Source organism: Channa argus, chromosome 19, assembly GCF_033026475.1.
Source record: "Channa argus isolate prfri chromosome 19, Channa argus male v1.0, whole genome shotgun sequence".
NCBI lineage: Eukaryota > Metazoa > Chordata > Actinopteri > Anabantiformes > Channidae > Channa > Channa argus.
In genome coordinates this window covers 333,886-361,008 of record NC_090215.1, presented here as the reverse complement: position 1 = coordinate 361,008, position 27,123 = coordinate 333,886, and the positions used below count along the sequence as shown (strand labels likewise).

The following is a 27,123-nucleotide window of genomic DNA, read 5'->3' as shown; positions in this document are numbered from 1 at the left end:
TGTCTGTACCTAACAGAATTTCAGATATTGATTCGTTTCTCGCTTTACCTCTGTCTGAGCTCCAGCTCAGAAAAGGTGTTTATGGATTTAGTTTATTTACAGTTTTTTCTTTGCATTGGAGAGTTTTGACATAAACTGTGTTACACAATGGTTTTCAGAGGTGTTCACAAGCTCACAACAAGATTTCCACTACAGAATCTTCTTTAGTTTTAATTCCGTGGCAGTGAGGTGGTGAAAATTATAACCTGTGAGTATTTTTCCTTGTCCATAGCATCCAGAAACTTCTCCATATCAGAAACAATCATTTGAACTCACTAAAATATTTTCTGAGGTCAACACATTTATTTTCAAGTTGCTACTGCCTACAAAGTACAAAATAATAAATGTTTTTTTGGGATTTTTTTAATTTGTGTTTGATGTTCTCAAATACTTGTGTGTACTTGTGTGAACAAGTGGATACCAGTAGACTATGCAAAGAGAAATAATCACAAAGGTTTTATTTGCTCCACTCCAACTTTTCTTTGTATATCCTAATATTTATAAGTGCTGGCACTGGTTCCACAATGTGATATTGTATAATCAGAATTAAGAAAGAGTAGAAATATGATTACATAGCCATCCAAAGCCATTCAGCAGGCAATTTTTTTTCTTTAGTTTCATTCTGTCATACTTTCACTATATGCTGCTGTGGCGGCTGCAGCTCAGTTGGTAACGCAATTGACCATGGACCACAGGGTCAGTGGTTCAATCCCCACTCCTGGCTACAAGTCAAATTGTCCTTGGGCAAGACACTGAACCCCAAGTTGCTCCCGGTGGGTCAGGTGAGCACCTTGCATGGCAGCCACCGCCATCGGTGTGTGAGTGTGTGTGTGAAGCTATATTGTAAAGCGCTTTGGATAAAAGCGCTATATAAGCGACTATTTACCATTTATGTGACAGAATGACACTTACTATGACGACCTGAGCTTCATCTAAAAAAAAAAAAACCTCATTAACATATGTACATGACATAACAGCCACAGCTGTCATAAACATTGAATTTATTATCAATATGGGGCATAAGTCTTTAAACATTGAAATCTAATGTTTCTATGTTGTTATGCCAGCATGATATTTACACTTTATGGGGGGGGTGAATGTCAGGACCCATTAGTGCAGTGAAAGGCCTTTAAAAAATGTCTTCAAAAAGCAAACCAAGACCAAAACAAACAAAAACAAAACTAAAATATGACGGACCTGGTGTTGTGATATAATGATATAAAATGCTGCATGTTTTATACACACATTTTTAATGGCAGCATCTCTAGTAAACTGCAAGACCGTGATTTTATATTAGAAATGCTCTTAGACACTGAAGGAGACAGAAAGCCACTTCTGATATTTGGAAAGAACTTTACTGGCCATTAGTTTCTTTTATGAAATATTGCTGCAGAATTCCAGGGGTAATGTGGGAACTTTAAAAACAGTTTTCATTTTAGCCCAGTTAAGTTAATATCACTACACACAGCTCAACCTCTGAAGGTCTCCCAGACTATAAAAATGTGGACAGATGTATTTCATTGCTGTAGAAAGAATATATTTACCCATATGTATTTTGTAACATTTAAAAAAGTCTTCTAGTGTGGTTGCATCCATCAGCTTGATCTGTGGCAAATGTCTGCTTAGAGTTTGGACAGGGTGAAGGTCAGACTAATGGTGAGACATACGAGTTGACAGACGGGTGTGGCAGATAGCACAGCCCACATTTTCTCAAAAAAACAGGCAACAATATTGGGGATATACCTCCACTATTTCGATCCCATGAAACACTGAGAAGCATGGGATGTTGAATGGTGACCAGAAAGACCAGAGCCGGACATAATTGCCATCTCTGCAGAGGTATGGAGGCATAACCTCTAATTTCCAATGAATTATGGCCCTGTTTTAGATGGTAAGCCAAAGAAAGTGGAAGTTTCTTTTCTCAGAACACTTGTGGCTCAACTAATATACTCAATGCTGGCTTTATGACCAATGGGCCTAAGGGCCAGCCTTCTGAAACCAACTTACAACTTCCTCTTAGCCTCCACTCTGTGTGTTGCAAAGTTCAATATCAGGTTCAGTGAGGAAAGGGAAACACAGTTTTTTAAAACAAGTGCTGAGGACATGATGAGAAGCAAATGTGTTTCTATTTTTACTGCTTATGCTAAGCTATTCCAAAAAATCTTGAAAATTAAGGGACAAGAATTAAAGGGGTAGCTGTAGGTCAGTTGGTGAGGCAGCATTCCACGGACAACAGGGTCACTGGTTCGATTCTTAGTCCCTACTGGGACAAAGTGTTTTTGGGCAAGACACTAAACTCCAAGTTGCTGATCTGGTGGGTCAGGTGAACACCTTGCATGGCAGTGTGTGTGAATGAGAAGCAACATTGTAAAGCCCTTTGGATAAAAGCGTAGCATTTATAAAGAACACATGAAAGTTACAATAAAACTAAACAATATCGTCAACAATTTTTTTGTTTTTGTTTTAAAATATTCCCCCAAATCAGTTGTGACATTGGGCACATTGCAGAGGGAAAACCTTGATGCTTGGAATTAAAGCTATTAATTATTATTTTTTTGTTCTAAGTGATTTGAAGGAACTGTTTTTCTTTAGCTCCCAGTTAAGTTTCTTTGCAGGATGCAATAAGAAAAATAAAGCAGGGCAATTTGCTCTATTTTTCCAAATCTCCTTTATTACATTTTTACAGTTGGTGCTGATTAAATGCCATGCAAGTGTTACCCCCTAACCAATCTCTGACTGCATATAAATTATGAGCATTGTGAAAAATCATGATTTCAATTCATTCTTAAACATAATATTGTATATATGGCAAAGACATTACATTACAGGCCTATTTTAACAAGAAGAAGAAACATAGAAAAACACATTAATTTTTATAATCAAAAAATTACAATTTAGACTGATCAAAAGATGGAAACTTCCTGAAATGCTCACATGAACCTCTAAAGAGGTTATTTACAGTTATGGGCCAAAGTTAGCAGCATTTTTAGTAGCACTAGTAATGTACATTGTTATTATGCTAGGTTTAGGGTCTTATGTTCGCATCCCACTACATGCAGTGTAAAAACATTGCACATTCATATACAAATCTTTTATGGTCATAAGTAACAAAAACGTTCAAGAAGTGTTACGATCTGGCCCTCAGTTACACTTCCTACCTTTGGACTTTTACTTTGTAGCCTTTTTCTCCACTTCCTGTACCCTGTTATTTTCTTCCAGCCTCACCACTCATCAATACTCACAATCATTTACACCTGTTCCCCTCACTATTTAAGTCCAGCACTTCCCCACAGTTCCCTGTCAGATCCTTGCCAAATTTCCAGGAGAGAACACACAGCCTTGTGACTCTACCTGACTTTCAAAATTTGGACTTCGATGGTGCCTGTCTTTGGTTTGAGGCTTGCCCCATTGTTTTGTCTCCCCTAGCTAACAGTTCAGCCTTGTATCTGTTCAGTCTTGTGTGTGCGCACCTCTGTTTTATGATTTACTCCTGTTTCCACTTGTACCCGGTTAGTGCGCACTTTTTGAGATGGTTACCTTCTTTTGTATGTATACTTGTTTATATTTAGTTCTCCCAATTCCCGTCTCACTCCCGCCCAGTGCACCCTATTCCCTGGTTTACCTGACGTGTTTTGGATTCCTGATTCTTGTTTTTGAACCTTATTACCTGTCCCCGATCTGAGGTTTGGTGTGTTTCTGTTTTCCTGGTCATTTGTCCTAGAGTTCATTTGGGTTTAGTGATTTAAGTTTGTTGCCTGCCGTGTATTTTTATTTCCCCCTCCTAGGAGCAAATTTAAGTTAATCTTTGAGTTTCTCCATCAGTAAACCTGTAAATTAATTTACTCCCTCTCACATCCCTTGCTTGGGTCCATCTGTATAAAAATCCTGACAAGTGTATATAAAAGTATAGTAAAAAAAAAAAAAGAACATTTAAAAGTACCAGTTTGCTAACTTTAAATTTATTCTGATGAAGAAAAATTTGTATTAGCTAAATGTGCATTAAATATTGTGGCGTTTGAGACAAAGACATCTTCAACTCTTTGCCTTTGCAAGAAAAAAGTTGTAGTCTTCAGTACAACATCAGCATCAACATTAGGTCTTTAGTGATTTTTTTTTTCCCCCCATAAAATCAGCCGGAAATCTGGGAGTCATTATCGATGATAAGCTGAGCTTTACTGATCACATCTTCTTTGTCTCTATGACATGCAGATTTGCCCTCTAAAACAGAAAGATCAGATCCTTCCTAAAAAAAAAATATGCCACCCAACTCATTGTGCAGATGCTTGTCATATCTTGCCTCCATTATCTTTTCTGCTAGCTCAACAGCCTCAAAAAAGTGCTGAAAACAGAACTCACCCAAATCTTAAAAAATCCTATCTCCTCTTTTTTGCACTTGCATCTTATGAAACAGAAACTCTTCCTCTCATAGCACTTTGTTTTCTCCTTAACTTAGATTTTTGCTAGCCTTGAACCTGAAGTTGCTTTGGATAGAACAACTAAATGTTAACCAAAAATATTTGCTAATTCACCTTTTCAAAATAAGGGTGTACTAACATTTGCACATGACTGTAGTTAAATAGGAAACTCAACTTAAGAAAGACATGAATAAAAACACACAATCTAATCAAAATTTATTTAATTTAAACTCTTTTCTCAGATACAACATATTTAAAATACAACCACACTTGTCATCAATTTTATCTTAAACCATTTAACAAGATGTTTGAAACTAACTCTGTTAGTGTAGAAGACCAATATTTGCCTCTGCTGTCGCAGCCATCCTATTTGTACTGGTTCCAGGTATTTAAATCTGAATCTGATACACAATTTAGAAGAGAACACTTTTTTTTAAACCCACCCATTTTTCAAATTGTAATTCATCTATGTAACAATCATTGTTATGTTCACTATTGGAGTTAAGTTGGGACCTAATGTTAATAACACTTAGCAGTCTTACATAATGTTCAGCCCCCTTATTCACCAAAATCATTTTTGTACAGTCCCTATTCAAATTTCAAGATCCTGTGATTCTGAGTTTTCAGTGAAATAATCTTGCCTTCCTGTTAGCCGTAGCCAAAAGTCGGATGTTGCGCACGCAGCCAGCAGCAGCTTCCTGGAGCATCTCATCGTTAGAGCTCATTATTTGGATAAGGGGCTGTGAAAGAACAAGACAGAAGTTACTAGTGGCAATAATAGGTTGCTGTAAATACAGCCATTTCAGCAACAATACTATTGGTTACGACTACAAAGGTACACAGTGGCTATGTGGTGACAGTTTGAGGTTGCACTGGCAACTAGAGTATGTGTGTGTCAAAAGCATGTCACACTTATGCAATATTTGTTTTGTCCTTTCGGCTTATCCCATGAGTTCAGATTCGCCACAGATCATTGTCCGCATGTGATTTGGCACAGTTTTTACGCCAGATGCCATTCCTGAAACAACCCTCCCCAATTTCTACCGGGTTTGGACTGGCACTACACACCTGGGGATGGGAATGGGCTGCCAGAGACACTTCCACATCTAGCCTGAACTGGGGATCGAACCACTGACCCTGTGGTCCAAACCATGTCTCACTAAACTGGTTAATTTATTCTGCTTAAAGTCATGGAGGGTAGACAACATTAAAAACCTGATGAAGAACCAAACCATTGAACAGCCTTAATACCACTGCAAAGGTCAGATTTTATCATACTACTTTTTATTAAATACCATTACATACTATTTTATCATACCGTCATTAGATTTTAATGTAGAATAACATTTTCTCTTCTTGTTATCTCCTGGTTACATAAAAATGAACAATTGAATTTTAACACAATATTTTCTTTCATTCAAAAACTTTACATTCTAGGAAAGGAAATTATCATATTGGATAAATAGAAACCCACTGAGGGATGTGTTTTAGAAGTGAACTTTCCCTCCTGTTTTATCAGTAGCAAAATCACCAAGTTATGTTTGTGGGCAACTGTGGGGCTGAATTGAAACAAAAGTGAATGTAACTCTGGTGCAATGGATGAATTTTAAATTTGTTCAAAATGTGCTTTGTGGTAAAATTACAATGGTGTGCCACTGAGGTTTCCAAAGCCACACAATTATTTCAGTCTTGTTTACATCCATAAGGAACCAAAAGCACCATTACATCCTTAAAGACTGTGAGAGAAAAAGTTCCTTCAAATGCAAAATGCCTGTTTATGGTGACCCAATGCTAAATTCGCACGTTGTCAATCTGATTGACCCACTCATGAGTGTAGTTCTGTTCTATCTCTATAATCACAAGGTTTTTATCCTATTCACAATTATAATCACATTGATAAACTGAGCAAAAACAAACAAGGGTTTGAATTAAAACTTCAACTAATTTCTTCCTGATTATATCCACATCATTTTGTGGCGAAAAAGTATACAATAACCTAAGATGTACGCACCTCTCCTTTCAGCTGTGTCGAGAAGTACAGTATATGTGCAACATTTGGCCATGGGTTTTATGATTTTTAAACAGCACCCAAAACAGCACCAAAAGCAAACCCACATCCACAGGCTCTAGAAAACATGCAACTTACTAAATAAGTCTCTTTTGTGAAATGAGAGGATGCCCGATCAGTGCCAGTCGCACCGTTTTTGCCAACCCCATAACATGATATTCAGACATCGCCAAATAACTTCTCCAGAAGTAAACAGCTAGAGTATGATAAGCATGTCTCTCTTTGCTGCCTTTTTTCTAGCCTGCACTTACCCTTCCACTAAGAATCTGTAAAAATATAACATTTCACTTGTGAATATTCCCTAACAGTGGCTACTTAAACATTTGCCTTAAATTTGAAAACTGAATCATTATTTTTTTTGTATTGCCCTAGTGAATACCGACCTCCAAGCAGGGAACAGGGGCACAGGCTACCTCCCCTGCTGAGGAGCGGAAAGGAAAGAGCAGATTTTGGAGGGCTGCACATATTGTTGCATGTGCGACCACACATCATATTGCCTGGGGGTGGGGGGAATCATAGTATTTACACTTCAGTGTAGAAGCAAACAGCACAGACAGACAGCAGTGTGTAGCAGGGCCTAGTGGAAGTTGGTGAGGAAAGTCAAGGTAAACAAAATTCCCTGCAGCCAGAGACAAACTGCTTGTTCTGTGTCTCTAAAGAGGAAAAGGAAAAAGGGGCAGGGCAGCTTTCAAATCAGTGACTTTAAGACTTTACCATTTCAGACTGATTCCTCAGCCTTTACAACCTGAAAACATGGCTTTCCTTTTTTGGTCCTGGTAGGAGCGAGGGACACTTAAGACAAAAATTATCCATGAATCTCAAAAACATAGTAGTCATAACAGAGCAGCCAGCACACAGAGCCTGTATCAACACCTTATCACACCCAAAACCTGAAGTAATGTTACACATAAACCAAGAAAATACTTTAGATGTAAAACCATAGTGATATGCTCGGTTTCTAATCCCTGTATTACATTTGTGAAATTTTTGTGCTCCACAGCCTCACTCTGCATTTTCACTCCTGCACTGAGTATGTAAGAGTAAGGAAAAAAACTAAATCTAACCATGTTTAAGTAGAAGCGTGCTCATGGAAACAAAAGTGCAAACATTTTCCTTATTTAGATTAGTAAAGGCCTACATATTTACCAAAACCTGGCAATAGCTACACTCTGAAATTACCAATAATTACTACTGCATTTTGTAATTTTCATCAATTTACTTCACAAAGCTTTTCTTATGAAAGAGCCTCTTCGAGCTAGCTGAAGCTGTCTACAAGGATTTATGGTTTCAGCAAACAATCCCCAGTACTTTGGAAGCAATGTAAAGCACAGGGGAAAGGAATGTTGATTTTGTACACGACACAAAATGAAGCATATCCGTGTAAAACTGTGAGATATCACAAGTGGATGTCAAATCAAACGGCAAGGGTGATTCATCTCTAAAATTTTACATTCTCTTTCCCCTGTTATGTATTTCCCATAAGAGTACCTGAATCAATTTTCTTGAAAAAGATCCGACATGATCCCAACACATTCCACAGAAAATGTAGTTGACGACAAAAAAAAGGTTTTATCCAAACATTAAACCTTTTTAGATGTTTAATACTCATAGTACTGAAACTAAATGACTGAATGGAAAATATTCAAACATTTTGCTTGAGGCAGAATAAAAACAGCACACGACAGGCTGGTTACTAATGTGTTTTCCAGTGTAAAATACTTTCTTTTCAATACTTTATTTCCCTTGTGAATCTTAAGAGACTGGGCCATACACCATTAAGTGTGCTTGAGAGGAAAGTTACTTGTTAAACCAACTTTAGAGAAAGAGAGATTTTTTGAAACAATATACTACATTTGGGTGATCATGTTTTGGGAGCTTCTCAACAGCACAGAAAACTGAAATATGGTTGCAATAGCACAAGTAGCAATCCAGAATTTTACAGAGGGTAGTAAATCAGACACAGAGCCCTGTATCATAACCCATTCACGGCTATTACAGATATTGTTTTAAAACATTCTCCCTAGCAGCTGCCTGTATATCATGATGCACACTGAATGGAAACTGATAAGCTCCAATACTGATCCTTACCTGACTGATTCTGGGGAAACATTACAGACTTGATCCAGACTGGCTGAGACTGATGCCAGACTGAACAATGAGGCTGCCTGTGTTTCCGTGTCTGAGACTAGTAACAAATGCAAGGCTAGTGCAGTTATGTGGCATTTGGTAAATAAGCTCTTTAAAAGTCCAAAAATACATTATGGAGTAGTGTTGCAACTCTTAACTGGTACATTAATAAGGGTAAACACAGAGACCGATTAAAAAGGGTGGCATGTCTAGCATTTTCTTGCACTCCCATATGTGCGCGCGCACACAGACACACACACACACACACACACACACACACACACACACACACACAGAGTAAGAAAGAGAGGGCTTGTGGAGATTTTGTCATGGTTCAAAGTACAAGAACAACTCAGCTTAACAACTTTTGCAAATTGGACCTAACTCTTTTGGAACACCCAGTGTTCAGTCCAGCTACCAATTAAGGCTGGTGTTGAACCACATACACTATAACAGCAGATCAAGCTAAAGTACACAACTTAATGAACATGGGAAAAAAATATCTGGCTGCAGTGGCATAACCACTTCATAATTTATATTGCAGTTGTTTGAGGGTTGAGGGGGCACAAAAAAGATTTCTCATGTGAAAATCTCTATATGTGGAAAATGATCAAGTTAGAAATTAGGCTAACAATGTTCTCCTAAAAATACTAAAAGATGGGTTAATGATAATCTGTGACAAGACACAAGCAAATCTATACATCACTGTAATAGACAAAAATAAACTCAAATCTCTGGCTTCTGAGCATGCAAACAGCAAGACAGATGAAAAAAAAAAAAACTTACTCCTTTTTGAAAGAAACCTAGCAGATGCAGCTTTACCAGGAGGAAAAAACAAAACAAAACATAGTTGTTGTCTTTTAGCCTTGAACATTTCTGACTCCACTCATTGGCCTGATCCATACTGTTATTGCATTCCATCCTGATGTCCAGGAACAGCCCTTAGCAACAGTTACCCAAGCTACAGCCCTTTGACTAGTGCTATAATAGCATCTAGGATCTAGCAGAGAAATGGCACTTTGTACACACTCAGCTGTTTGCTTTTCTGAATTCCCATGATGGCTAAAAAGTGGAGTCATGTTTCTGTCTCTGAATAAAATACACTTTGTTTCTGCTCCATCAGTCAAGGTTGATTCCTCAGTGTTTTCACAAATTATTTTTATCAATGTAATTATGCCAAATTTAGTCTCCAGAAGTCTGTCACACTTTCTAGGGCAGATACATATTATGATCTTGAGATGATTTACACTTGTTGCAAGTTGCTTGAACTCTGATGTACAGCTGGTGTTCTGTATGTCATGATTACATGATAAATGATTGATACCATTGTCATAGTATGACAGGCAATTCAGAGGTCAAAAAAATATTCAACACAAAAGAAGGAAACTAATTCTGCAAACAAAAAATAATTAACGTCTACAAATAATATTAATAAGGACACTTGAGGCCACTCTGCAAGTGGACAAGCAGCAAGCAACCCAAAAGGAGTAAAGAGTGCAGGTTGATACTGCATTATATGCAGTAGTGGTTAATCAATTTTTAAATGCTCAATAATATAATCCCATGACTGTTGCATTTGATCATCTTTACATGGTCAAAATTATTAGAATTAAAATTAAAAGCTAATAAGTAGTCAAATCTTTATATTAAGCAGCCATATGTGATTTGACTAAAAAAAAAAAAATTGGAGATGTCTACACTCCTAGACAGCAAGGGGAGCTGTGTTACATTTCAATATTTACAAAACCATACATAAAAACACCCCATCTCATTACCTCATCCTGCTCTAGAACCATTGGAGCTCTGGAGTACTTCCACCACTTTCTTTTGGAGTTTTAATGAAAGTCAGTATTTATAAATTATATACAAAGAAAATTGAAGGAACCACTGGTTGTAGAGGGTAAGCAATACCGCTATATGGTATTACAACTGACCTTGACCACTCCTTTCTCATGCATGGTGATACAATTATTGGGGTCCTTTGATAGCTGGTAGAGGGCCATTGCTGTGCTTTGTTGGACTGCACTGTCTTTTGATTTCAGGTAGTGCACAAGGGGGGCCACAGCCCCAGCATCACCAAAGGACGTCCTGTTGCCTCCCCATGTGCAGCAGTGTCCAATGGCCTCAGCAAGGTGGCAACGAAGTCTGTCATCACTCTGCAGAGAAGAAAACAGGGCATTTCTTCCCAGAGATCTATCTTAAAAAAGTAGATGTCACCTCTACAAGAAACTCTTGGTGATATCTATCAATCTTTTTAGCTGAACGTATGCTGCACTGATTAAGAACACACCAACCAAAATTCATTACAAAGAAAGTTTTCTTGAATGGTAAACCCGTGTTTGTCCCAAGGCGTAAGGAGTACAATACTTACTGTGTTAGTCAACTTGGCCAGCAATGGGACAACCCCATGATCAGTGAGTACTGCCAGGTTCTCCTTGTCTTTGGCTATTTTGGCGATGGCAGCACAAATGCTTGCCAGAACCTCGTTGTTTGTTGATTTCAGCAAATTAACAATCAGTTCCAATCCACCAACAAGGGAGCGGACCATTTCCCCTGCATCCTATATTAAAAGAAAGGCTTATTAGCTGGTGTTTGTAATAATTAACAAAGAAGATGATGAGGTGGGTTAGGGGTTTCGTAACAATGGAGAAAGTGGAGAGGCAGCTGAACATTTAAGAAAAGACAACAAAAAAAGCATCATAAATAAGTGCCAGCAAAGCTTTTACATCTGGCCAGGCAACAGTGGTCTGTTGCAGCAGAATTATATTTATGTACAGTATTTACAGTAAAACTAAATCTATTTAGAAAAAAAATACCCTCTTCTACATTAGAACTGAGATTTAGCAATAAATGTAACATCTCTATGAGCCAATCTTCTCACCCTAGTACTTGTTACAGTGATGACAAAACATGCAATTAGAGCTTAGAAGTAACAGTTAAACCTTTTGCCCCCATGGTTTTAATTTATGGTAAAAGCTGTTACCACAGGACTCCAGACCAATTATATGGCAATATATAGCAAACCAAGAGACTGGTAAGGTGTGCTAAGGGAACCACAGCAGTAGAGGTGGCAGAGACACTGGCTTTAGAAGGATTTATCACATCAGATCACTATCTAAAATCACAGCATTGCTAGCCACAAAAGAATACATTAGGGTGGCTAAGTCTGTACTGTTTAGTGCTTTGAAAATAGACATTTTCCCATTAAATGTCACTGGAGGCAAATAAAGAAACAAGCTTAGTCTGAGTCCATTTCAACAGAAATCTACAGGGTCAGAGCAGATGTATTTCACAGATTTTACTGTGTTAATGTGGAAAATTGTTCTTCATTCAAAGGAAATGATTTGACTTTATTAAATTTAGCACTGACTAAGGGAAGTTAGAGTGGTTGTCCACCAATCCCGGAGTTGTTTGTTTAATCCCTGGCTCCTCAAATCAAATGCTGAAGTGTCCTTGAGCAAGACACTGAACTGAACTTAGCTGCTCATGGTGATTGTTAGCCATGTGCAGAGCAGCTACCCCATGGGTGTATGAGTGTGTGTGTGACTGTGAGTGAGAATGGGTGATTATTACTATTAGAAATAGTGTAAAGCACTTACAGTGCCGATACTTAGAAAAGCGCTATATAAGTGCAGACCATTTACTACTGTAGCTACAAACCATTTCCAGAAAAATTAAGAGGGTGTGTAAAATGTAAATACAAAGAGAATCCAATGATTTGCCTCAATTATTCCAGAAATGGTACTGACCAAAAATTATCATTAACTTTCATCATATTTCTCATTTCTTAGCTTCTGTCCACCGCCCCCACCCCAAAAATCCAGAACAGAATTTAAAGAAATTCTATCTTAAAGATAACACCATATTATTTTAATAGAACACTTTGCTCTTACAGTGCAGGTCTACTTGTGAATCTTAAAATTTCCCCCCAAAAAAAGAACATAAGGCAGGGCCTTTAGCTATCAAGCTGCCCTCCAGTGGAACCCGCTCCAAGTTTTTGACAGCCAGACACCCTCTGTACATTTAGGACTAGAATTAAAACTTTCCTTTTTGATAACGGTTCATAGTTAGAGGTGGCTCAGTTGACTGAAGCATCTCTTAATTATGCAGCTTTTTCCTCTTATTCCCTGTACCTTTCTGCAAGTATCCCCACCTTTGGAGCTATGAAATTTCCAAAATACAGTTAGTGGCCCGACAAACCTTCATGGTGTGGGTTTTTTTTTTTCCTGCTGCTTCTTATTGCTCTTCTTTTCTTTCTCTCTCCACTTTCCACTGACCCCAAGCACTCAAGGCTCACAGAAGCCCCCCTGAGCCTGGTTCTTTCAGAGGTTCCTGACAGGGTGTTTTTCCTTTCCACTAACACTTTAGTACTAAAACAGGGACATTTTGAGGGTTTTCTCTATAAATCTGCATTATTTGGAATCTTTCTGCAATTAATAGTGTAGAGGTGGAGCTGAACAGTTTCTACATTTCCTTCAATGTAGAAACTGTAAATTAATTGCAGCAGGTTCCTGTAGGTATTAAAGCTATAGTAAGAAAAGCACAGTGTTAGCTGAAAGACAACTTTAAAATACCACTGCAATAGGACATGCATAATGATGTGCACCTCTCCTCTCTCAATATGAAAACAAACATAGGGAGTTTGATGCTATGTAACAGCCACAGCAATTAAATAAATTCTAAGAAACTTAGCTATATTGGTTTGGTGAGTGTGAGACAGATACTGAAAGAAATGGAGCTCTGCTCCAACTGGGTGCCATCCCGATGTCAGGAGGTAGAACTCTGCTCCAGTTCGCTCGAGCCCAATTTACCCATGGTTTGTTAGGAACATTAAACGTCATCATGCCGGACACAGAGACTTATCAGTAAGTCGTTTTTAAAGTCTTGATGATTTTATACTTTAGTGGAAGGTACTTTAGTGGAATTGACATTTAAGGTCATGTGACCATGGTTTATATTGTTTATAGCTTAACAACAGCTTTTTTCTGGCAATTGTATTTAACCTTAAAATATAATAAAAGTGGTGTTAAAAAAACAATGACATTTCTAATGTTCAACATTTGTGTTTGTGGGCTACTATCAAGAATAAAAAATATGTTTAAAATTATGTGCAAATAATTGCATTCTCAGTTGACTTTTTTTTACATGGCTTTGTACTATGGGGAAACTGAATGTACTGTTCTATTCTCTCTGACAGAGAGTTAATGACATGGTGCAGTCTATGGACTCTGTGATGCTGTGCCAGAGGATGAGCCATGTGTGCAATGTAGGACAGGGAGGTGGGTGCTGGGGCTAGGAGCTTACCCCCTGACAAAAAGGAAGCCCTTCCCCAGGAATACTGATGACAACTGGCTGGGAGTCCCCTGTGACAAAGGAAGCTCTCTCAAGCCACCAGCTGCGATAGACCAGCCAGAATCTCTTTCAAGGTCTAGACAGGCTGCCAGATCTGAAACCACAGCCTTATGAGGCTGCACATTGAAAGACCTTTCTCACTATCCTCCTTCTCCCCTCCTATTACCAGGGATGAAATGAAATATAAAACACATTATCTGCTGTGCATGATCTTAAGCTGAGGGAAGCAAGAAAAGCTGAGAATGGCACAGCCCCTTGTCTGGGGCAAACACACTTACACTACACTACATTAATAGTTCAAAAAATCAAGCATCTTACTGTGCCTCTGTATCTACACAAATTAATGACAAACCCTATCACATGTGACAGGTAAGGTTTTAATTCTTTAATTGTAGAACAAGGATAATTATATAAATCACTAAGTCTTGACAATCAATCAGTTTGTCTCACTATGTAGGAATAAGTTGTGGACTTCTAGGCACAGAGCATAATTCTCTGTCCCTAGAGCAAAGGTAGTGGGCTAAGCATTTAGCAGATTAGCACAGACCTTTCCTTTTCTTTTCTTTCCTTTCCTTTTGGGACTGCAAACTCAAACCACATGGGGGTTTTATTTAAATAACAACTGCACCAAAGCGGCTGTATCAGGTTCCTCAAGTCAATACGCAAAGAGAAATTCTTAACTCTTATTACTGCCTTGTATCACAACAATCACCTATATAGCAAGTTCTCTCAAAATTGGCACACTGGCATAGAGACAAGCATTGTCAAACTTTGTTAGTGTTCAATAGTAAGTCTGCCGTTCCCCTTTTCACTCCATATGTTTGCCATACATCATTTTTGCTATAGTGAAAGCCCAGGGAAATTCCAGGTATAAATAAGGTCTTCACCCCTAAAACACCTCTTCTTCTTTTCCTTTCGGCTGTTCCCTTTCAGGGGTCCACAGCGAATCATGTGCCTCCATCTAGCCCTATCCTCTGCATCCTCTTGTCTCACACCAACTAACTTCATGTTCTCGCTGCATAAATCTCCTCTTTGGTCTTCTTCTAGACCTCCTGCCTGGCAGCTCCAACCTCAGCATCCTTCTACCAATATATTCACAGTCTGTACTCTGAACATGTCCAAACCACCTCAATCTTTCCTTTCTGACTTCATCTCCAAAACATCTAACATGAGCTGTCCCTCTGATATATTTATTCCTGATGCTATCCATCCTTGGTCTGCCTCCTGTCTTTTCTTCAGTGCCACTGTCTCTAAACTGTACAACATTGCTGATCTCACCACCATCTTGAACACCTTTCCTTTCATTCTCGCTGATATTCTTTTATCACACAACACACCTGACACTGTTCTCCACCTGTTCCAACCTGCTTGCACTCGCCTCTTCACCTCTTTTCCACACTCTCCGTTGCTCTGAACCATTGATCCTAAGTACTTAAAGTCCTGCACCTTCTTCTTCTCTGCTCCCTATAACCTCACCTTTCCACCTGGGTCCCTCTTATTGACACACATGTATTCTTTCTTGCTGGGGCTAACCTTCATTCCTCTGATTTCCAGAGCAGACCTCCATCTCTCTAGATTTTCCTCCACCTGCTTCCTGCTCTCAATACAAATCACAATGTCTGCAAACATCATAGTCCATGGAGATTCCTGTCTAACCTCATCTGTCAGCCTGTCCATCACCCGAGCAAACAAGAAGGGGCTCAGCCGATCCTTGATGCAGACCCACCTTCACCTTGAACTCCTCTGTCACACCTACAGCACCTCACCACGGTCTTACAGCTCTCATACATGTCCTGCACCACTCTAACATACTTCTCTGCCACTCCAGAGTTCCTCATACAATACCACAGCACCCTGTCATTCGCTTTCTCTAAAGCTACGAAGACACAATGCAACTCCCTATGACGCTTCTACATCAGCGTCCTCAAAGCAAATACTTCATCTGTTTGTAGGCATGAAACCATATTGCTGCTCACAAATGCTCACCTCTGCCCTTAGCCGAGCTTCCACTACTCTTTCCCACAACTTCACCCCTAAAACACCTGTGTTGGTACAATATGCCTATATAAATTTAAAACAGATTTTCCCCCTTATCTTGAGCAAAGTGATATTCTAACAGGGCAGCATTATGGTAAGTTTGTGCTGAAAAATAATATGATTGCAGAATTATTAACTCATGTAAAACGTGCAGGTTTTTTTCTACCAATATGTAGGTTTAGAGAAACTGTCTACTACCTTCTGCTCTATTCATTGATTGCGTGCCTAACAAGTAGTATATTTCGTGGGGTGTTCAGCTGGCAAATCAGAAGCCATTCCAAATGACATTAAATTTTCTCCCTGCCTATTTTCCAATACAACAATCTCCATTGCCAGAGCTTTTTGGCTTCACATTTGCCCAAGGGTCATATAAGATCCCTGACACTTCTCTGCCCCTTTTAACCTCCCGAGGGCAGCAGTAGATAGTAGTAGTAGGCCTCTGTTTTCTGAGTGGGATAATTGTTCATTAAGAACCTTCAGAGACTCTGCAGAACTCTTTGATTTAAAGGCACTCTTTGATTTGGTGTGCTTCACTCATACAGATGCAAAATGCAGGAATAACACAAATGTATGATATGTCATAGAGGAGGAAACACATCTTCACTTCACTGTACTGTACCTTTGCATTTTTAATGCATGGACAAAGGGCCCAAGCAGCACTGGACTGAACATCTGCACTTGAGTTTTTCAATAAAGACCACACCAAGCGGACTCCATCAAGCTGGTCAATGATCCTATAGAGAGAGCCAGACAGTTAAACAAAGGAGGAAGCAAGATAGCACAATAGACAGCTTACTAACAACTACAATCAAATGGGATGAAAGTGCTGATCAATTTCAGCATTGGCTTTTCATCACAACTTGTCTTCTGTCCTGTTCAGTTCCTGTCCAGGCCCAACACCCACTATCTGTTCAAATTATTCTTAATAAAAGAAATCTGTGGTGCTAGGGCGAGAGGTTACCTCACATACATCTGTATACAGTGCTTCATACATGGATTTATAAATAGAAACTTAGACAAACTTACACTTTATGTTGGTGGCCTGTTTTTCAACCAAACCCAAAAAGAGGAACTCTTTCCAAATTAAACAGAGCCAGAGACAGGTAGCTCTATATTTCATGGGGTCTGAGTGAAGTTTACTTAAGCATGAGCTGTATTTCATGTCGTATACATGACTGCAGTTAAAACTGCAGTCAGGGTCTGGGAACCCAGAGAATGACGCCACAGTGCACCCATTGTCTGGTATAAATAACATGTAACATGTTTCCCATGTGTGCTTCTACTAACAAGGCTGACATTGAATGCTGTCATAATAACTTAAACATTCCCTAATCACAGTATCTGTGTGACTAGCAACCAGTGAACACTCATCAGGGACGTCCCTTGTGCCATCTGTCTTCGGTTTGCACCTAAATCAGTCTAGAATGATCAGAAAAATCTGATTCCAGTCTGCAGGGCTTTTTAATTCACGATCAAAAACAAAATTGAACGATTATATCATGTGCCAAAACTGCTCCTTCTTCTCATGAAGTAGGTATAAAACAGATAGCAAATAAGCTCCAAATGACAGTGATGGATTAAATAATACCACAAAGCCTGGATGCATTAAACAATATGTGTTCACTCATATATGCCAACTGATTGAGAATGAAAACAAACGTGGGCATTAAAAAACTTAAAAGGGAAACATTTAATAGTAAAATTAAGCCATGCTGACAGGAATAGTGTAGCTAACTGATGGTATTAATTATACATCCTCCATAATCTGCATTATGTTAACTGCTCACAAAACTTCTGTACACATATATTGCTTAAAATAAACAATGAAACATAAAAAGGAGCCAGTGAAATTAAAAAAATTACAGTATAAAGACTAAATATGTATACTGGGAGGCAACACAGAGAACATGATGAGCCAGTTTAACACTTTAATACTTTTGGGTGAAGATTATAACAGTTGGCTTTTTTTGACATGCATCAGTAATTTATTGATTTATGATTTTTGTCTCTAAATAAACGTAAAGTAACTGGCTAACATAGCACCATTAATGTCTAGCTAACAATGTAAACTCAGACATTTAGCACATTTTTAGTATAAGTGAGACTCCATATCTGCCTTATAAAACCAATAGACATATTGTAGTTGGGAGCTTCATAGGGTTCTGCAGTTTTGAGGGTGAGATTAAATAATGACAAAACAAAGGCTGCTCTGCACTGTGATTTGTTGTTTTTTTACCAGCCATGTACTCATGGACACGAAGGGGCTTTAGATATGCTTGTCTGACCTGCTTTAAGTCGTGATAGTGACCACAAAGGTATAGTTTAACAATAAAAACTAAACGACAACCACATATAACACAGCAGGAACATTAAACAAAGCTGCTTAAATATGTCTTTAAGTGTGTGATGAAAAAAAAACTGTTAAAATAAATAAATTAAGAACATAGGTTGTTATTACAGGTTTATGATATGGTATGGAACCTGGACTCGTTGTCCTTCCCTAGTCAAAACATATGACATCAAAACATGACCAGGAAATAAACACACCTCACACAGGACTATTTGCCTTGAGTAAACAACTACAGATGTCAAAGACAATGTTTAGCTGGCTGGATGTACATAAAGAGACAGAGACTTACACCATGTTTTCCTTATCGGTGGCACAGGCACCAACTGCCTTTGTTACATTCACAAGCAGAGCCTAGAAAAATACACAAATACAAAAAACATAAAATCCTTTTTACACATTCACATTTACAAAGCAGTATCAGTATCCAACACAAAACAGATTCGACATGCCTGGTTTGTTCCAGTGAGCAGGTTAACTAGTGGCTTGATGCCTCCACACTTGCGGATCGTGACCTTGTTTGCAGATATCTGGGCAAATTCTCCCAGGGCACCGACTACATTGACAAGCACTTCTTCAGGCTCATCAATCAGCAAGCCAACAAGGGTCTCCAGAGCTCTGTACTCCTGAAACCTGAGTGTGGAAAAAAGGAAGAGAGATAGTTATTTTAAAGTTGTATTTAATTATATCAACTGCTAAATACATTAGTGAACAAGAAACAGCATATACTGACTGCAGACTGCTCTTAACTCTAACTTTCTGTAAGCATGCTAAGGGCTGGGACCCACCCAGCTGACATCAAAGAACTACCTCAAAGACCAACTGCTAGCACATCTTAGTTGCATAATGACATTGAATAAATTACACTAAACACAAAGTTTAACTGGGAAAATATTTTTAAATATCAAAGTATTGAATACATTTTAAATCTGATGGTGGCACTAGGTGGGTATGAAAGGAACAGGAAAAATGGTATCTGTACCAGATTTAGTGGTAAATTAAGTGCTGGAACAACTAGTAGACTGACAGACAAAACAAACAATCAGTAGTCGCTACAGTGCCCTAGCTACAATTTTATTCATAAAGAAAGTCATGAAGTCATTGCTGCTTAGAGTTAAGGGAAAACTAGGCTCAACAGAACTATGGCTCTTAGTCAGCCTGGCTACGGTGCTGAACAAAAACAAGGAGTTGTTCTTGTTTTCTTAAATTAATGATAAATAATATGTTGTTCTGGCATCACAGAGAGCTTTTTTGTACATTTTAAAACTTTTTTCCAGGCTAAATGAGATTCTTTTAAATTTCTAAAATTCAGTGTCTTGCTCAAGGACACTTCGGCAAATGACCAGAGGAGCCAGCTCTGCTCTAGGACTGCTCTACCTCCAGTGCCATAGTTGCCCCTTAATATTCTGTTAATCCACCAGTATATGCTGTATGTTTTCCCATGACTGTTTACAGTTGTCCCTTGTGAGTTCATAATCAAAGCTTTAGTGTGGCTTGGAAATGCTTTCTTTCTCCTTTGTTGTGATTTTGCCTTGCTTGCCAGTGTTATACAGTGGTAAAATATAGTAAACACTTAAAAAGGATATAATGTGGTTGCAAAAAACCTCAACAAACCTCTGATGTACAGTTAAGTACTACGACTGTTTTTATTCACAGTTACGGTTGCTGGCATCTTAGCCCGTAAGCTATTGTAGATGGCCAAGGTCATTTGGTTTTGGTCAGGGTCCACTGACATACAGCCTATTCTTGTAAGTGAAAACACTGCTAATGAACAGAGGAGCTGCCAAAGTTAACTTCAGTGAAATTCCCTATAAAAAAACAATGCAATGTGCAACTTCAGTTGACTACAGTTGTTGACTACAGCAAAATTTTCTTGTAATCACAAACATAAATTTTAATAAATGTATAGCAATTACATGATGGAAAGAGTAACACACAGCTGCCACAAGCAGCTTTTGCTCAAAGTACTGAATTCCACACCAAAGGATGCTTAATAGAGCCTGTCAGAAGGTTCACTTTTACTAGTTTATCGTCCAATTAAGTGAAGTTAAGTTTTCATTACATTAAGGTGTACTAGATTTCAGGCTGAAAGATAGCTCAAAGATAAATTGCTTGACTGTCACCTTACCAAATGGCTTCTCCCTTGAGGGTAACAGCAGAACGTGTTACCCTCCTGAAGGAAGAAGCCATTTGGGTAAGGCGACAGTCGAGTTTTTACAACGGATGCCCTTCCTGTCGTACCCCTCCCATTTTTATCTGGACTTGCGACCTGCACCAAGGTTGCCCTCGGTGGCTGGGTGGAGCCACATCCGGTGGGGTGGGATTCAATCCCACTGCCTTCTGTATCCCAATCCGAAGCTCTATCCATTAAGACCACCACACCCCATTATAGTAATGACTTTCCAGGGCAAAATTATTCCCTTTCTCTCTTTTGGTAAGGCTTTTTTACAGCATTGTGTGTGTCCATAATACCTTTGTTTATGGGTTCAAGGGTCACTTATCAATGCATTCTATAAACTGCTCAAAATCTTTAACTGTTTCCAAGCAGGGGTTTTGCTAAGATATGTTCCCAATAAATTTGACCTTGGCTCAGGAATAGCTCTCAGTAATACTGGAAGCCATTAAAAAAAGCTTACTCTGTGTGGGCTTTAAACAAACATAAGTTATATGTAATTATATTTAATTATATTTTGAGACAATCGTTTTTGGTTGTTTTTTTTTTAAATCATTATTCAGGAAAATGGATAACACATGCTGCTGCTTTTCAAGAGTGGAGTTCCCCCTTAACCTCTACACTATCCAGACAGTGTAAACTATTAGTCACATAAAAGAAAACTGTTGTTTGCAATGAGCCAGAAGGTCTGTTTGATTTGATCATACACCTAATGAAAGAAAGAGGAAAAACATCCAATCTCTGCCTCCTATTATTGCTGAAGCAAAATATATTTCAAAATAATTTTCATTTAAGTACACCACTCAGCCTATAATGGATTCTGAAAGGAGCACATTCCCCTAAAACCTTGTCACCATTAGCAGTCTTTCCTTTTTGACAGAAATAGCTAAGTCACATTCCTAAGCCAATGCCTGACCGACATTTTAAGTGATTAAAATAAGCCTCTGAGAGTTAAAAAAAAAACACATCCGCTGAAACATTCAAGTACCTATTATAACATTTGCTGTGCTTAATGTTGGCTTCATCCTAAAGAGGTGGACAAATTTCACTTTCATTCACACCAAACTGCCCATCTCATTCTTAAAAAAGAAAAGAAATGAAAGCATAGCGCACTAAGGGGGGAAACCAAATAAAATGCTAAATGTTTTTATATTATGGCCCTTAAGCAACCTAAAAGACTAAAAAGACTAAAGAGTGGCTGCCAAAGTAATTTTTAGTGCTTGTAAATGAAGTATCACTAAGTAAGGGACACACTTGACTGTAAGTATTTTTATTTTTAGCATTTAGCATCAGTAGCATTTTTTTACAAGTCATTACTTATGGCACATGGCCTATACTAGCAGCCAGTTGGTTAACCTGGCACATTACACATGTTATGGTGGCAAGTTTACTTGATTTATAATTATGCCAAGATGCAGCCAGCTTCCTAATCTGTGCTGCTGAAAGAAGTGAATTATACCTGCAATGCAAATAATGATTTAAGCACATTTTTCCAAATGATTTTCTTTCATATGTTAAATTAATCAATTCCTTTAGCTTTAAATTAATGTCATTGTCATGCTTTTTCAGCTGTAAAGGAACTCTTGCTTAACTCCATGTGGCAGCACAAACCTATTTCCAGTTGTGAAGGGTTAACTTTGACTTTAAATGTAGGATATCATTTTGTCAGTTATGATATATGAAGTGCAGAAAAGGTTGAGAGTGCTACTGAGACTTTTCTTGTTATTTTTAGAAGTCCACTGCAGTAAGATTTCCTGAGTCAGAAAAAAAAGCAATTCACATTTCATCTTACAAAAAATCCTTGAACTTCAAAAACATATTGTGTAATTATAATTATTACAATCTTCCTGGTCTCAAACTGAATAAGAAAACAAATACAACTAAATCCCTCATTCAAAAGAGCATTGTAGGAAATTTATCGGGTTGGCAGGGCATGGTCTGTGGCCAACATTTATTTTGCAGGGAACATTACTGGCAAAAAATTCAACTGACACTACAATACAAGTCAAAAACTATTCCAAACATGTTACCGCTGGAGGAATCAGGCTAAACGTCACTTATTACCCATGTTTTACACGAAAGAGAATTAAAAGACTGTGTCTTCCATCTCTAGAAAACCAATATCTAAAGGCCTATTCTTTTAGAATGCCTGTTTGTTTTAAAACTGACAGGCCTTAAATAGCACTTTATTTATATTTATACAATTAAATATAATCTAAACTTTTACTTTTTATGCAAACACTTCATCAAATAGACAGAATGATAGTGAAAAAGAAAAAAAAAATGACATGAGTGGAAAAAGTGACACAGCTAGTCAATTATGAAAGTCCCCGTAAGAGTATTGTGCTAATGCATGAAAGTTGGCTGAACTCCTCGTGCTCTGTATCCATCCAATTAATGTATTTACACTGTGCTGCACTGAATATGCTGTTTTACAACTATCATGACACAAAATTAACATGTTTGCACTCATGCGAGAAAAGAGGTGAAAAACTTTGTTTATTTGTTTAAGCTGTGTTTGTGATCACTGGTTTGCCCAACGCAATGTTGATGTTCATTTAAGTTCATTTAACCAAATAGTGTTTGCGACAAATCCTACTCTGATTCCCTCTTATTGCAAATCCAGACACAGTTTCATGCCATTACTTGGTAGAGGAGTGTGTGGCCCAGAAATTGTGTACCAATCTAAAGCCTCTGACATGGTGGCTCTTAAATGTGATTGTGCTGAACACGGAGAGTCATCTTCTCACTAATACATCCTTACCTTTAGAGTCCTTGTGCGAATGGGTGAATGAGCAGTGTAAAGCACTGTGAGTGCAAATACGTAGAAAAGCGCTATATAAGTTCACACCATTTACCTTTTGTCAAGGGAACTAGTACGTTGCTAACTTTCAGGTTGGTCTACAGAAATACATCATTCCATACTCACTGATCTATACATCAGCTACCTTTTACTTCTATATTTAAGAGAGTATCTCTGGTGATTTATATTAATAATTAGTATTAGTTTTGTATTTTAACTTCAAGGTTTTCATCAACTTCCTTTCTTTCAGAGCCATCAGTCTCCCTCCCTCGCTTGCTGTTTTTTAAGATGAATAATATGATTATCCCATACTGACTCCCTTTAAAATCCTCACACTTGTAATGTGCTCAGCTTCTCTTCCATGTTGTGTCTGAGTATGCCCAGTAAATATGAATGCTGGTGAGTATAACAACCTGAAAAAAGACTAATGGACATGCCCATAATGTCTTTGCCTCGACTTGCATTTGGACCTACACATAATAATAAGAAACTAGAATCCTATGTGTGTTAATTAAGTACTTAGGAATCCAGTAATACTTAGCCACATTCTCCATGCTGATGGAACACTTCCAGATGGCACCAGTGGCAGCAGCCAGGAGCTGCTTGTTATTCACCTTGCCCAGCAGTGAAACCAGAGGCTGCAAACCTTTGTACTTACACACCAGGTCACGGGTTTGCTTGTCCTCTGCACACTACAAAAAAGGGTAAAGATCTACATTAAGCCCTTTTTAATAAAGAAAAGAGACAAAAAAAAGTCTCTCAGAATTGTTATTTTTCACATGCCATTTTTCAGCTATTTATTTTTCAGTGAGTAGCTATAAGTGTAGAAAAGAGGTACCTTAAAAATTGCACTGGCACAGTGCATTTGCAGCTCATCATTGTCTCTGCTTAGGTTTTTGACCAAGTCTTTGACCATGCCCTCTGTCTGAATGGCAGTTCTGTAACTTTCCTGTAGTAACACATTCATTAAGGAACCACATAAATATCATAATAAATATCATAGTTAATTTAAGGCACATCTTTATGATCATTTCATCTACTTCTGCAGATGTTTATACAGTAGTTTAATCATGTTACTATAGTTTGATCGGTAAGCCATTGTAATCCTATACTTTATTGTCAACAAATATATTAGAGCAGAGCCAACTGTCTCTCAATTCTTTCTCTTACTGTATAGAGTTATTGATACTTAGCACCTAAGCTCACTAATCACTTCTGATGATCAGCAAGAGCAGAGAGCTCTATAGCTTTACATTACATTTTTCAGCTCACTCATGTTCCCCCAGTCACCTCTGAGGCACACTCCTGCAGGGTGCCCACCACAGGGATAAGCATGTTCTCATGTGGAGACTTCAGCAGACGCCCTAGCAGGGGGATGCCCCCAGCCTTACGAATTGCCTCCTTGTTTTTGGTACTCTTGCTGCAGCTCCACAGTGCTAAAGCACCACAGCGGGCCACATCTGCGTCCCTTTCCTGGTTTGTAGTCAAGTTGGCTAAATTTGGAACACAGTCTAGCAGTTTTACCTGAGCAGAGAGACATAAAACACAGACATACATGGATAAACACATACAACCTTGATAAACATGCACATAAACCTTAGGATTTTGCAAAGTGTGCTTGCAGGATATGAGTGATAAAGGTTGGTTCCAGAAGGGACTAGTTAGTTGCTGGCTGTACTTAAAGATGTAGGCAGAGATGCTAATAGTGGAAAACTGCCAGGGTATATGTTGATATTAGGAATGCAAAACTTTATAGCCATCATTCAGTGTTTTAATCCATAGGTCCTGGCTAGTGAGACACAGCAGGTAAGCTGCAAGGTTCAAAGGTAGTCTTGTTGCATAGCATGAAATAAATCTGCCTTTGTGAGTGACTTGCACATGAGAACATCCGACTTGGGGCTCAGGAAAATATACAGTACAAGGCATGTAGGCTTTAATCTAGGGCCCTTCTGTCAACAAACATGAGTGCAGGTTGGAGGATGTAGAACATTGTATGTGTTTTTAGCCCAGCACCCAATCTGGAGTTTGTCAAAAATGGATGGATCCCCTTTCTGGCATCGGATGTAAAGACTGAAAAAGCAATTGATAACTGATTGATATGCTGTCTTTGAAAATAGTCAGATAAAAGGTGGATATGCAATTTACATTTTAAATTAAAAGCAAAATTAAAAAGTAATTGGAATAAGACACCATTCAGTTTTTCCAAAGATTTTGTAGTATTTGAGATTTAGTAACAAAAAATGTGTACTAAATTAGAAGCAAGCTGACACAGGCATAAATGGAATCAACATAACACGACATTATTTTAATGACATACAAAAAAAAGAATATCAGTATCTGGTCTGCAATCCTCTCTGCTGCTGTATTTCATGTTGGAAATACAGAGATCATGTTACACTAGCCAGAGAGTACAGTTTCCTGTGCGTATGCTCACCAGTTTCTTGATACCAGAGTATTGCCTGACAGCTCTCCTTGCCCTGCGGAACCTGGCCACGTTGGCAATTGTCTCAGCAGCTAAGGCCTTGAGGTCCTTGTGTGGTGATTCCAGAATCTTCACAATGCTCTGCAGGCCACCAATGTCAACAATGGTCCGACGGATTTGGACATTGTCACTAATCTTTCTCAAAATTTTTAGAGATCCAATCTAAAAAAACATTTTTAATAAGAACACAAAGCCAGTATGGTCATTTCAAATTGATTACTTTCAAGAAAAAGTATTGCTGTACACCATATGCAGTGAAAGAGTGCATACAGTGATTTGGTAGCATATCAACAATTAAATAGGCAGGATAAAAGTCATAATAAACGCACGCTAAAAAGCACCCACATATATCATTAATTGTACTGCAGAATAATTGCTATCCTTGGTCTTGTAAGGCCCACTCTACCCAGTAACCCATATGTCCATAACTAAAATAAAAACTGGCACACACAGTATGTTTTTTATGCCTGCAGGCCATCCATGTTCAGCTACTTACTTTGCATTTGACTTCATCTGTATCCAACAAGTTAATGAGGACTTCAAGGCCACCTACATCACGGATGGCCAGTTGACATGTCTCTTGCATCAAATTAAAGTCCATCATGGCGCACAAAATGAGTACAGTTGCCGTCTGGTCACCTCCCTGAAATTTTAATGCCAAATTCCAAAATACCAAAAATGGGAGAAAAAAAGGAGGGGAGGAGAAAATTAAACAATAAACAGACCTTTGGAAAAGGGAGGAGGTATACAACACTGCCTACATTCCCCTATCAACCCACTCCCTGTGTGTTGTTCCCTCTCATAATGTTTTGTTTATACCACAGTTGGGTGGTATCCAGCTTTTTGGTGAAAACACTAACACAAAAAATGACTTGCTAACCGAGTGTTTCGCTTTTGCAGTGGCACTATATTAGCAACCTTGAATTACATAAGCTCCTTAAGCTCCCCACACATGGAGCAGGGTGATTTAACAAATTGTATTACTAATTAAGTACACTGTGCTCTCCAAAAGTAGAATCCAAGTACTAGTTGCATTTTTAAAAATTATTTTCACAATTAATCCAAATAATTTCTGAGCTCTGGCCAAAAGTCAAAACATTATAGAACTTATAATTCCATTCTTGGCTTAGTGCTTTTAGATAGTTACCACACAAGCATTAACTGTGTTCCTATACTTATATTTAATCTGTATTATATGAAGTTGCATAAAAAACTTTGTAGCGTGCAATGGTTTTGCTCATTGGAGGGGAAAAAAAACAGTAGTCAGAAGAAACAGAAGT

General features: G+C 38.3%; 1 protein-coding gene across 1 annotated transcript in view; it reads right to left on the bottom strand.

Annotated features, from left to right (window-relative positions):
• Positions 1-4,678: 4,678 nt before the first annotated feature.
• odad2 (outer dynein arm docking complex subunit 2) overlaps positions 4,679-27,123 on the bottom strand; it is a 35,473-nt gene continuing 13,028 nt past the window's right edge. Inside the window, exons 11-21 of the mRNA XM_067486869.1 lie at positions 26,340-26,486; positions 25,796-26,005; positions 24,652-24,885; positions 24,200-24,310; positions 23,899-24,053; positions 18,838-19,018; positions 18,678-18,739; positions 16,658-16,772; positions 11,021-11,209; positions 10,584-10,805; positions 4,679-5,194 (exon numbers count right to left, since the gene is read on the bottom strand). Of these exons, the coding sequence (XP_067342970.1) occupies positions 5,078-5,194; positions 10,584-10,805; positions 11,021-11,209; positions 16,658-16,772; positions 18,678-18,739; positions 18,838-19,018; positions 23,899-24,053; positions 24,200-24,310; positions 24,652-24,885; positions 25,796-26,005; positions 26,340-26,486 (1,743 nt within the window). The 3' untranslated portion in view covers positions 4,679-5,077. The remainder of the gene's footprint in view (positions 5,195-10,583; positions 10,806-11,020; positions 11,210-16,657; positions 16,773-18,677; positions 18,740-18,837; positions 19,019-23,898; positions 24,054-24,199; positions 24,311-24,651; positions 24,886-25,795; positions 26,006-26,339; positions 26,487-27,123) is intronic.